Raw genomic sequence first — 13,868 nt, 5'->3', positions numbered from 1 at the left:
AAACTTTGTTTTCCAAGGTCTTTCATATCAAATTCTCTCTTTAAGTAATCTACAGTTTTTAATAACTCTTCAGGAGTTCCAATAATGTTTCAGTCATCAAGATAAACAATAATTATTACAAATTCATATTTGAATCTTTTTATAAAATACATGGGCATACAAAGTTATTTCTATAATATTCTTTTAACAAAAATTCACTAAGGCAATTATACCATATGTGTCTGGTTTGTTTTAATCCATATAAAGATTTATTTAATTTGATCGAATAAATTTTTAGGGAATTCAAATTTTGTGCTTCAAGCAACTTAAATCCTTAAGAATTTTTCATATAGATATTAATATCAAATGAGCCATATAAATAGGATGTAGTTACATTCATTAGACGCATTTCAATCTTCTTATATATTGCTAGACTAGTTATTATAAAATTGTAATTGCATCCACCACAAAGAATATATCTCTTCATATTCAATACCAGATCTTTGGATAAAACCTTGTGTGACAAGCTGTGTTTTATATTTCATAATCTCATTTTTCTCATTTTGTATTCGCACAAATATCCATTTATGTCCCATTGGTTTTATGCCATTTGGTGTACGAACTATAGGTCCAAAAACTTCACGTTTTGCAAGTGAATTAAATTCCGCTTTAATTACGTCTTTTCACAATGGCTAATCATTTCTATGTCTATATTCTTTACAGATGTAAGTTCGAGATCCTCATTTTTTTTCATAATATTGTGCTATATACTATATACAAAAATATCCTCATCTTTTTCCCATCATGACATAGTTTATTGAGATCTCTTCATTTTTACTGATTTCAAGTACTTGATTTTTTTCTGCAATTATGTCAGAGGTCTCTTTTGGAGTTTTTATTTCCTCTTTTTGACCATTTTAAATATTTGCTCTTCTTTTTTTTTTAGAATTTTATCTTTGGATTTGATTGGTCTCTACGCTTTTGGCGTGCCTTGTCTACATGGATATCAATGTTAATAGGAGCATTTGCAGCTGGTATACAAGATTTAGTCATTCTTTTTAGGTTAGAAAAAATGTCTAACAACTGATTTATTATATTTTGCAAAAAAATTATCTTTTAAACTTCAAGTTCATATTGATTTTTATGAGGATCAAAACTAGATAATAATAATTCATTTTAAGAAATTTTCTTTTTCAGTTGCTTATTTTTCCCATCATGACATAGTTTATTGAGATCTCTTCATTTTTACTGATTTCAAGTACTTGATTTTTTTCTGCAATTATGGCAGAGGTCTCTTTTGGAGTTTTTATTTCCTCTTTTTGACCATTTTAAATATTTGCTCTTCTTTTTTTTTTAGAATTTTATCTTTGGATTTGATTGGTCTCTACGCTTTTGGCGTGCCTTGTCTACATGGACATCAATGTTAATAGGAGCATTTGCAGCTGGTATACAAGATTTAGTCATTCTTTTTAGGTTAGAAAAAATGTCTGACAACTGATTTATTATATTTTGCAAAAAAATTATCTTTTAAACTTCAAGTTCATATTGATTTGTACGAGGATCAAAACTAGATAATAATAATTCATTTTAAGAAATTTTCTTTTTCAGTTGCTTATTTTTTCCCCCTAATGTTGAAAAAATTGATTCATCAAAATGACAATCAGCAACCTTACATTGAATAAATCTTCTGTTGAGGGTTCTAGATATTTAATTATAGATGGATATTCATATCCAACATATATTCCTAACCTCCATCTTTATGCGTTGTGGTAGAGCAATTGAAACATATACCGCACATTCAAAAATTTTTAAATGGAAAATATTTTGTTCTTGACCATAAACCAATTGTATAGGAGAAAATTTATGATAACTCGTTGGCTTGATGTGTAAGAGTGTTGCTGCATGCAAAATGGCATGCCCCCAAGAAAAAAATTTGAGAGTTTGGATTCCATAAGTAATGGTCTTACAATCAGTTTAAGGTATTTGATAAATGATTCTGCTAGACCGTTTTATGTATGAACATGACTAACAAATTATTCAACATTTATTCCAATTGACATACAATATTCATTAAAAGCTTAAGATGTAAATTCATCAACATTGTCGAGACGAATTGTCTTGATTGCATAATCAGAAAAATGTGCTTGCAAATGAATTATTTGTACAAGTAATCTTACAAATACCAAATTGCAGGTAGATAATAAGCACGCATGTGACCATCTAGTCGATGCATCTATTAAAATTATAAAATATGTAAATGGTCCACATGGTAAATGTATGAATCCACATATAACCCTGAATATGTTTAAAAAATGTAGGAAATTAAATCCCAACTTTAGCTGGTGATAGCCTTAAAATTTATTTGCCTTGAGAGCAAGTAGCACATGAGTATTCATTAGATTGAAAAATCTTTTGGTTTTTTAATGGATGATCACATTAATTTTTAACAATTTTTTTTGCACCATTATTGATCCGGAATGGTCTAACCAGTCATGCCAAATATTAAAATCATTAGTAAACTTCTGGTTTACTATGAGTTTCAATTATTCTAATTTTTGTATAGTTTAATTTAGAGAACAAAGCGAGTAATTTTGTTTTCAACACACACCTTCTACTGGAGATAATAGATATAAATAAAGATATTAAGTGTCTCTTTCATCCGTTGTCTCAATATGATATCTATTCAGATGAATATATTTAAAACTTAATAAACTTTTTTGAGACTTAAATGAAATAATACATCCCCTGTTATAAACTTTATTCCTCAAGGTAGTAAAATATTAGAGCTTCCGAAGCCTTCAATTAGTCTTGTACTATCAGATACTGTATTAATATTGGTTTTTTCTATTGTCAAGTGAGAAAAATATTTCTTGTCTTTAAATATAGTGTGCGTTGTAGCAATATTTGCTTGACATATATTTACATCATAGATCTGGTGTGAGACCTTGACCCTTACAGACTCGTAGATAAAAGTACACGCGATATCCTTGATCAGGGGTAATTTCGTTATTTCCTTAGTAAGCCCATAAAAGTAAGATTTTAAACAATATTATGGCTTAAGTAGGCCTAAGGCATAAATGAATGATGAAATTATGGGTAAAATGACAAGGAAACAAAAATTTTGATGATTTTCACGGTAGGAGTAAAATGATCATTTTTCACCTCGGGTTAGAATTTTAAGTTTTCATGAACCTGAACATTTCTAGACCATTATGGACCTTGTCCCAGTGTCAAAAGAGTAAAAAGATTGCATAAAAGATTGGAGGAGAATAAGCTAATTTGTGGAGGGGCATTTTGGTAATTTAAGTGGAGTGGATAAGCATGGGCTATAAATATCCCTTTCTTCCAGCAGCTTTTACATTCTCCAACAGCTTTTCTTCTTCTTCTTTTTCTCTTTCACATTGCTTCCCAACCTCCATGAAAGCTTGATAAGAAAGCTCCACAACCTTCCTCAAATAGCTCCAAATTTCATGCTTTTTGTGCACCCTTTCCATAAACCCTTGTGCTCTTCCATTCTCTCACTTTAAAACCCTTGAAAAATCTTGTTTTCATACTCTTTCTCACTAGTTAGGTGCTTTAGAGAGAGAAAGAGGAAGTTTTACAATAGTTTGGAGAATTGTTGGAAAGAATTTCAAAGTTTTAAAGCTATTAAGGTGAGTAGTAAATTTGAGTTGAAATTTTAGTGTTGAGAATGACTAGAGATTTGATTTGTGAATATTTTGTAGTTGAGATTGTTAATTCACTTTGGAATGATAGGATAGTGAAAATGGATAGCCATTTAATGGCCATTTGAAGTAAGCTAAGAGAAAGCTTTTGGACTCTATAAGTATGTGAATTAACATAATTGTGATGTTAATGTGATGATAGGTTCCAATGAAGCCACACCATCCCAATTGGACCATTAGGGAAGTTAGAGTCGGTTAAAGGCTCAATAAACACTGATGAGTGGACTTGCATTTCAAAAATTATTTTGGAAATGTAAACTTATTTGCACTATTTACTTGAATGATTTTATTCAATTTTATTTGAAAACGAGTGCTTTGGGAACAAGCCTTTGATAAATTGATTTTATATTATGACATGTGGTTGTTATGGATGGTGGAACTACTACACTATGTTGATATATATATACGAATAATGTCGTGTAATGATATTGACCCTACTATGTGCGAGTAGGAGTGCACATAAGCCGTTATTGACCCGGCTATGTGTGAGTGGGAGCGCGCATAAGCCGTTGCACATGAGATGATGATGATGAGAGAGTGTACATGATGATTGATATATATATATACATATATACATATATACACATACATATACATACATATACATATGTATATATGTATATGTACATATATACATATGTATATATGTACATATGATGATTGATATATATATATATATATATGTATATATGCATATGAGATGATGATGATGAGAGAGGGTACATGATGATTGATATATATATATATATATATATATATATATATATATATATATATATATATATATATATATATATATACACATACATATACATACATATACATATGTATATATGTATATATGTATATATACATATGTATATGTATGTATCTGTATGTGTGTATATGTATGTATATGTATGTGTATGTATATGTATATGTATATATATGTATATATATACATATATGGTATATGGTTGTTGTCACGACCCGGAACCTCCCTCAGGCCCATGACAATCGCCGCGACGTCCCGATTGACACTCATTATCCGGAATGCCAACCAGAACCCTGCAAGGCTTATATATCAGTTTCTTTCCTTTCCTGTGAGCAATCATTGTTAAATATCGAGTTTTTAGAGAATATATACTATTTTAGATCAAAAACAATCAAAATAAAATTTTCGCCACACAAGGGTATTTTGGTCATTTTTTTCTCAAAAATTTTGAAACTGGCTAAAACGTAATATACAAGTACAAAACACATAATTCATATTCAAAATGAGTTTAAAAGTCTAAAATCTTCATTTAAAACGAAATTACTGTTATTTGAATATAATAAGAAAATAAAAGAAATATTAAGGAAAATATTTTATTTTCTTATAAAACAATATTTATAGAGTTATACGTGAATAATTTTTATAGCGTAAAAGCTAAATAAATTTATACATACTGAAATACAGTAAGCCAAAATATTTAATTTAATTTACAATAACAAGAGGGCCCCCGAATAAACAAAAGTAAAGAGGACTGTGAACCTACGATTTGGAAAATGCAGATCCAATGGTAGTCCTCGATGAGATCAGCTATCTACAGTCTATACTGAACTTGAAATGAGTGGAAAGGAGTTGGGTGAGATTTTGCAATCCCAATGAGTAAACAAACATTATCATAAATATCTAAAGGCGAGTAAAATGGAGGCAAGTTTAAACAACAAATTTCAACCCATTTCATAATGTTTTCAATTTATTTCTTAAACCATAAAATATTTGTAATTTACCAAAATAGTTGTTAAGGCTTATGTCTTTTATTAAAACAAGGCTCAAGCCAAAACTAATCCTCGGGGATACCTTAGCCGAGGTATCTAACCGAGTCCGTCAAGGGTGTTAAAATATTCACACGTGAAATACATTTTTATTTTTAAAAACCAGCCGTTCCTTGGCGTTGGCCGAGTTACACATTCACGTGGGGGTTCGACGTGAAGTGAGCTCTAATACTACCCCAGGAGTTACCCTCCTTACCTCTACAACCGGAGTAACTATATAACTGGGTTTACCGTACCCCTCTAATAGGCAGTCCACGAAAACCCGTCACTGCAGTGACTAACCCACCAATTTTAATAAAATTTCGACAGTATAACGTGGCTTTTATTTATTTATCCAGCCTGCATAGTAAAAACAACTTACATAAATTTCCCAATGCATTCACAAAATATAGCCACATATACTCATTTCTCATAAGCCATTCCTAGGAAAATATATATTTTTCAAGTCAATTTGCAGCCTCCAATTACTCAATTTCATAATCAATACAATATATTTTTATTTATCACATTTATTCCTCAAACATCAAAAATCCCGTTTTCATTTCATAAAATACATAAAGGGCATTTAAAAATAAACTCTAGATAATTTACAATAATAATAAGTTTACTCATCGTTTGTACAAACTAAAAGCTTTCTAAGCGCCCCGATCACTACTCGTCGGGTACGACTTCTTTACCTTTTTCGGAAGGCTCTCCTCCTAGACACATTACAAAAATTTACACAATTCATCACATTGATGCTAAATCACTATATAATTAACTTAAATCCTATACTAATGCATGGTATGAAATGCAATAGCCTAAAACGGCTTAAACGCGGTATTAACCTATTTTGGCACTGTGCACGATAAATTGCTAACGCGCTCCATTTTAGCTCTAAATCATCCCATTCTCTCTCCAACATTTCTAACCATTAAATATCAGCCAATAACCTTCTAAAAACAACAAAATCAGCTCACTCCCTTCCTTGAAAAATTCAGCCAAAAATGGGACATTAACTCGGTTAATTTTCTACTTTGTTTTTCTATCACGTTTAATCGTTTTTCATCATTTTCTCTTCATTTCCCTTAGAATAAAATCAATTCATCATCATTGTACAGCATTGAGCATCCAGCCAAGAGTGGGTATTGTGAAAATTTAATGATTTCTTGCCCAATTTAATTTCTAAACACCTTTAACTAACTAAAACTATCAATTTAACTAAAAATCAAAACCTAAAAATTTCAATTTCTCTCCCCTAGAATTTCGTCCAGCCCTTGATATCACTTTTTGATCTCTCTCCTCAAGCATGCTATATGGAAATAAAGGCATAGGAAAGGTAGAAATCAAGCTAAAATCGAAAAATCTTACCGTTAGACGCGTAAACGGTCGAAAACCGCGAATTTCCCTTTGAATTTTCTTGTTTCTCTTTGGTTTTTCTTTTTTTCTTCATTTCCTCTCTATTTCCTCTCTTGTTCTTCCTTATGGACGGCCAGCACTTAAAATTTGGGTTTAAATGGGCTGACTTTTCATTAAAATAATATTATATCATTAAAAAATGCCACATGTCACTTTCCCGTTGGCCCATTTTTAAAATTTCATCCATTTGTTTCCAAATTTTCACCATACACTTGTCTCATATATTCATAGCTTAGATAAAATTCTCAGACTCATCCAAAGTCTCGGTGGAGTAATTTTTAAAATTTACACTTTTGCCCCCGTAAAAGTCAAAAATTACATTTTTGCCCCAAAAAAATGAAAAATTGCCCATAGACATATTTTTCACCCCTTATACTCATACCATTCTCCAATTTATCAAATTTGATCTAAATTCTCTCAAAATCTCAAATTTTGTCCGTGGGTGGCAACATTACGATTTTGCCCCTACACTCCAAAAATCACCAAAATTAAACTTTTTCACTTCCTATCATTAAATTATACTCCAAATAGTTAATCTTGGTAAAAAATTTCACTCCAGGATCAAATTATTATCTTAGGTGGCAAAATGACGATTTTGCCCTTGAATATCAAAATTTCTAATTTTACCCCAAATGAACCCTCGAACTCCGAACAATCATTTTTAGTCATTCCTGGACTATAAAATATTAAATTTCATCCTACAATTCCTATTTGAACTAGTTTGAGGTTAAATCAATTTAAGTGTACAGTTAGGTACAATATCGGGTTTCTTCTATTCTTAGGTGCTTTTCTAGCGTGATAACATGCTACTCAATGCATGTATGTCATGATATGTATTTATAGGGTCGGGTTTTACAGTTGTAATGCAAAAATGTGAGCATTTGAATTGTTGAAATTTGGGAGTTTGTATGTGTTACATGTTGCTTTTGTTATTTTAGCAGGATGGCTTTGATTTAAGGGAAAAGGAAACTTTTTTCTTGATGTTCTGATTCTCGCTGCAGCGAGATTCATTCTCGTCACTGCGAGAAAGTCTTGGGTTTGGAGGGGTGGTGCTGGCCGGGAATCTCGCTGCAGCAAGAATGTTACTGTAGCTTCTCGCTGCAGTGAGAAACTTTCTATTTTGAAACCCAAAATTTCGCTGCAGCCAAAAACTTTCTATTTTTCTCCTCATTTGGTTCAGTTGCTACCCTATTTTCCATTTCTTTGGTACCATAGTTGAGCATGGACTTCCAACATTAAGGAATAAATGAATTAAGTTTAAAATGAGGAGGTTTGGTGAGAAACTCTTGGCCAGTTAAGAAACCCTCGGCTAGATGATAATTTAAGTCAAGTGTCGCTGCAGCAAAAATTTATTCTCGTTGCAGCTACGCTGCAGCAAAAATGCTTTTCTACTGCAGCAAGGACTCGTCGTTTATTTGACTTGATTCGCATGAATGTTATTAAAGTTTTCACTCTCAAAAACCTTGGTTGAGCATGAACTCTTTTCAATAAGTGATTTTTCTCATGTGGGGTTTACATGAGGGGTTTAATAAGAACTCAAATAAATTGCATTGTTTTGAAAAATGAATGCATTATGATTTCGTCAAACATTCCTTATGGTATGCTTGTTCCCTTCTTGTTCACTCATTGGGTTTATACTCACCGTTTTCAACTTCATGTTTTCATATCACGAGGCAGCTAGTAACTAGGTCAAAGTGTCTTCGTATATTCGACCCTTGGTAGGTGTCTCGGCATTCAGTAGCTGCACATTAGTCCGAGTCTCTCTGCTGGAAGTCGAGTATTCTTTTGTTGTGTATAGACAAACCTAATGTAAATTATTAAAATACATGTTGTAGACAATGTATATACACTTGTTTGGTATGCCAGTATGAGGTGGCAATGTTTAATATTATTTTAATCTTAAGTTATGAAATGTGACTTAGCAGTTTATGATGGAATGATGAACATGTCAGATTAATAGGCTTGCTTGGGCTTAATGGACTACGTCCATTGGGCCCATGCACCGTCATGGCTCAGAATTTAGGTTGTGACATCTGAGATCCTACAAACTAAATATCCATATTTTGTTTAATAAAATAAAATATATACAATAAGAAATTTACAAGATAACATGAAATAACATTAAATGCATAATTAAACCACATAATAAGAACATATCATTTAAATATTATAAGAACATATTAAAGCATTTTCATAATATACTTATACTAAAATATACCAATTACTATTAAGTTCATTTTCGGATATTTTCATTACCAATCAAATGATTAATTTCTTTTTCAAGACAAAAAAATCAACAATGGATATTTTAATTACCAATCATATAATCAATTCCTCTTTCAAGGTGGACAAACATCTTGATGTGCTATGTCAACTTGGCCATAGTTAAAACCATCACAAGATATTTTAATTTTCAGTGATGCTTGATAAAATTCAAGACGTACAATAGGTACGTGACCAATGGCAAAAACGTTTTCTATATGCCTTTTATTCTCTCCATTTTTATCTTTTTATTATTCATCTACTTCTGGTGGGTTGAAAGTATTCATCCACTTTTGGTGGGTTGCAAGTATTTATCCATTTTTGATGGGTTATTTACTTCTCATGGGTTAGTGGGTTAAGGTATCCATCCAGTTCTGGTAGTAAAATTATCCTTAATTGAAATAGTGATAGTGTAAATTATTATGACGATCTCTTCCATGTCCATGATCATAATTATTAAATGATGTAGCATTCACTTCAAGGAATAGATAGATTCATGACAATCATCATAATTATTAAATAATATTGCATTCACTTTGGAGAATGGATGAATTTATAATTTTTTATTAGTAGCTTGTTTGTCACATTCATTTAAGAGAATGAACATTATGATTTTTCATTAATGGTAAATGACAAAATATAATATATACTACATTAAAGCAAAATTCATATTAAGGTTGATTTTTAGGGAATGAAAATACTAAAAAGATATCAAGTCATTTACTTGATTTTCTAAAATAAAAATAAAAAAAAAACTTTGTGAGAGGATGAACACAAAACAATACTAACACTTACCCGATTTGCTAAAACTAGAAATTGAAACCTAATTATTGAAATTTTGTTGAAGCTTGAAGCTGATGAAAACAAAATCAAACTTGAGAGATTAGAAGATCGTGCTAATAACGTGTTATAAAAATATAACTTAAAAGAATAACTAAAGAAAGAGAAGAAAAAAAAATTTTAAAGGGAAAAAGAAGATGTTATTGAAATATGTGTTTACAAATGAAGTGAGAGGTCTATTTATAGGAAAATAACCCCTTATTTAGATAAAATTTACAAAATGAAGATAATACTAAGAGATTAGATATATTAAATTTTAATATTGATCCAATTTAATTTACATTTAAAATTAGATATAAATAACATAAATAGATATTCACAAAAATATTCATAATAAGTAGAAATTTTGATGAAGTTCTGAAACTTTTTTATCATTATGCTTTTAAGAAATGAGATTGACTTTAGTTTAAACGAAAACTCGGTTTTTGTGTTAAACATGGAAGAGTTGACTGGCAGAACTTTGTACCAAAAAAGGGTTGGTATGTAATTGTTGCCATTCCAGTGTTCACCTTAGCTTCTTCTCATCTTCGAGGAAACTATGAAGTATTCACATAGCGAATAGAAAGATTAACAAAAAAGAGAGAGTCAATGGTCACTTTGATTAAGAAATCTTGAGTATCGTGGAGAATTTCAAGATTTACGTCCCAAAATTTATAAAAGATAATTCATGGGAATTTTTGTGACATTAAAGCTGGTTTTCTTAACATAAGTGATCAATGCCGTTTAGAACAACAATTTAGCTAACAAAATTTACTGCTAAAGTTGAGTATCAAACAACAAAATTGACTTTTTTTTATTATAGAAACTGACTTCTTATTTATCAAAAGCAACTGCAAAATACATCAATGTTATTGCAAAAATCGAAACATCACATAACCCTAGTTGAGATGTGATATTTGTCTAGCTGTCAATAAAGCCACGATGCCTTTAAAAAACAACACATAGAGCCATGGTTTTAACCCGAATGTACGGCTTGTGATGTGGCTCGGAATGGCCCATGGCCAAACAATTAGTCGGCATAGCACCTCAACTTGGGTAACCATGTCGTTGTAGGTAGGTCATGGGTTCTGCCTTTGGTCTCGGTTGGTCATGTAGGCATGGCTTGCCTAAAAAATACAAAAACAATCCTTCATAATTTTTCTTTTTTCTATTTTATTTAAATTCAAAATATATTTACATAAATTGAATATAACTTGGAGAATGAATGAATGTTAACAGAAGAATTTGACCCTCCCTTTTTAACTGTATTAATTAATTATTTCTTTTTTTTTTGGTGAAAATGAAATAATGTAGTTAAGAAATTCCAGCTCAGTTTCGGAACAAATATAAAGCCACCAGGCCAGTGGCAGACCAGCAGCATCGGCCCAAATTTATATTGAAAACTTGTATGGAATTATATTACTTGAACGAGGATAGACCCGTCTTTTCATACAAGGAAACTCCCAAAACCCTTAGAGAGAGGATGAGCCGAAAACGCATATAAAAGGAACTTTAAAAACCCTAGTTTCGCCTCCGTTAGTTATTCGCTTCAGCTCATCAGTCCCCAGAGCCTCTTCTCTCATCTCCCCGAATCTCGCAAAAATGGTAAGTAGGGTTCCATCTTTCTCCCCTCCCAATCCCCAATCTTTACTACTCTATTCCCATTAATTCATTTCTTCCATCTCTTTCTGTAGCTTTGTGTCTGACTTAGGGTTTTTTATCTTTTGATCTAAAAATGCCTCGTGTTTATGTTTTTATGGTTTGATATTAGCGTTTGTAAAATGGGTTTTGCTTGATTTGAATTGGGTTTTTTGTTTTTTTTTTTTTGAAAGATTGGTGGTTTTACCTTCATTATTTTTTTTTATTTTTTATTTTTTATTTTTTATGTTTCGTGTAGTCTCTGGTGGCCAACGAAGATTTTCAGCACATTTTGCGTGTTCTGAACACCAACGTCGATGGAAAGCAGAAGATTATGTTTGCTTTGACCTCCATCAAGGGTATCGGAAGGCGTTTCGCTAACATTGTCTGCAAGAAGGCTGATGTTGACATGAACAAGAGGTCTGTTTTTCTTTGAAAACTTTAGACAAGGAACTGGTGTGTTTTTGGTAGTTTATGTCAATTTTGTGCTCAGTTGTGGATGACTAACATGCTTTATGGTACAAAGTTTAGACAAGATATGATTTGGTATTCTTGTTTTTCATTTGGAAACGATATATGGAAGCAAGACGTAGATAGATTAATGTGCTTGTAGAAGAAAATTCTGAGTTATGATTTATTATAATACTTTGGATTAAGTAGTCTTCTGTGCCAATGTTGGAATTATGTATAGAGTATAGTCCTGTGGCAAAAGGATGTTGTAGAATGGTGTTCAATTTTTGGTGGTTTATTTGATTTGCACCTTGTTGTTATTAGGGCTGGTGAATTGACTGCACAGGAGCTGGACAATCTCATGACCATTGTTGCGAACCCCAGGCAGTTTAAAATCCCAGACTGGTTTTTGAACAGGCAGAAGGATTACAAGGATGGAAAGTACTCCCAAGTTGTGTCTAATGCTCTTGACATGAAGTTGAGAGATGACTTGGAGCGCTTGAAGAAAATCAGGTTATTTTCTTTGTTCTTACTGATTTGTGATAAATTTTTTTTTGCCCTTTTGGATTGTACATGCTAAATATTTGATGCTTTATAAGATATGATCTAGCCAACTCTATCTAAAAATGAATGTTGCCGTTTTATTTGATTCTATGTTTGCGTTGGTACTTGTTATATATCCTTTGACTATTAGAAATGGGTTGTGCATTTTTAATGAGCACTTTCAAGAATATGACTGAATGATTATACAATTTATTCGAGACATTCTCTTCTATAGCTTGTGCATTTGAATTTCTTGATGCTTTAGGCACAATAAAACATGGGTTTGTGGTCTTTCTTTTTTGTTATTATGCATCTGGGCAATTTTGTTGGAATGCACATTTGTCATTTTTCTTTTCTGCCGACTCATACAAGTTTGAAGTAAGTTGGTGTGCAGGTTATTGTCATAATCTGCAGTCTATTTTTACAGTATCTTGATGATGTTCATTTGGGTTATAATAAGATGAGACGATTATAGTGCTTTCAAAAAATTTAGAAATTTGAAAATCATCATATTATGTCATTTAATGCCTATGTAATTGGCCAGACATAATATAATAACCATAGGGAATGAATAAGATTCATCATTTGTGATTAGGTTTGTGCCAAAGGGAAAAAAATGCAAAGTCATATAACTTCCTTTTGTGTACTCTGTTTCTTTTCTTTGTTTTGTTTGATGTGGGTTAAAAATGTCTTGAGAATTTGTTTATCTTGGTTGATTCAGTTTACTTTTGTGTTTAATTTCTTGTTACGAGGGCATAGGATAGCAGACTAACATTTATAATACTGTGATGCAGGAACCACCGTGGTCTGAGGCACTACTGGGGCCTCCGTGTCCGTGGTCAGCACACCAAGACTACTGGCCGCAGAGGGAAGACTGTCGGTGTCTCTAAGAAGCGTTGAGTGCTTCATATATATTTTGAAGAAATATATATTCAGGCAGAGAGTTTATTTCCTTGCTTTAAAGCACTGTTTGCATCATCCAAATTTTGGATGTGATTTTCTTGATTTTGAGTTGTTTTTAAACCCTTGAAGACAAAATAGTGTTTTAATCAATCGTTTGATTTTTAACTATTGCTATTAAGAACACTTTCATTATAGATATTTAGATTAAATGTTGTTTCCTTGAATGGTCAATTCCTTAGGCACTTGTGTGGATTCCTCTTATGCTCAAATATTTGCTCCAGGACCCTTTGCAATTACTTGTAGTGTACAACTTTGTCAGCTTAAGGATTCAGGACCAAATTCCCTGCCAAA

The 13,868-nt window shown here is 31.7% G+C and overlaps 1 protein-coding gene across 1 annotated transcript; it reads left to right on the top strand.

The window, feature by feature from the left end:
* The first annotated feature begins 11,445 nt into the window (after positions 1-11,445).
* LOC18592692 (small ribosomal subunit protein uS13z/uS13y/uS13x) lies at positions 11,446-13,682 on the top strand. The gene is made up of 4 exons (XM_007019537.3): positions 11,446-11,588; positions 11,881-12,041; positions 12,396-12,584; positions 13,409-13,682. Exons 1-4 carry the CDS (start codon positions 11,586-11,588, stop codon positions 13,512-13,514), a joined length of 459 nt encoding a protein of 152 aa, XP_007019599.1. The 5' UTR covers positions 11,446-11,585; the 3' UTR covers positions 13,515-13,682.
* The last annotated feature ends 186 nt before the right edge of the window (positions 13,683-13,868 follow it).

This window comes from Theobroma cacao, chromosome 8, assembly GCF_053813885.1.
Source record: "Theobroma cacao isolate CCN51 chromosome 8, ASM5381388v1, whole genome shotgun sequence".
Lineage (NCBI taxonomy): Eukaryota > Viridiplantae > Streptophyta > Magnoliopsida > Malvales > Malvaceae > Theobroma > Theobroma cacao.
The sequence above is the reverse complement of the archived record's forward strand: the minus strand, read 5'-3'. Positions and strand labels throughout refer to the sequence as shown.

What these genes read in the sequence shown, in the direction of transcription:
- LOC18592692 (XM_007019537.3), top strand. An exon ending in GATGTTGACATGAACAAGAG is followed by an intron (nt 12,042 to 12,395) that starts GTCTGTTTTTCT and finishes TGTTGTTATTAG; the next exon opens with GGCTGGTGAATTGACTGCAC. An exon ending in GAGCGCTTGAAGAAAATCAG is followed by an intron (nt 12,585 to 13,408) that starts GTTATTTTCTTT and finishes ACTGTGATGCAG; the next exon opens with GAACCACCGTGGTCTGAGGC.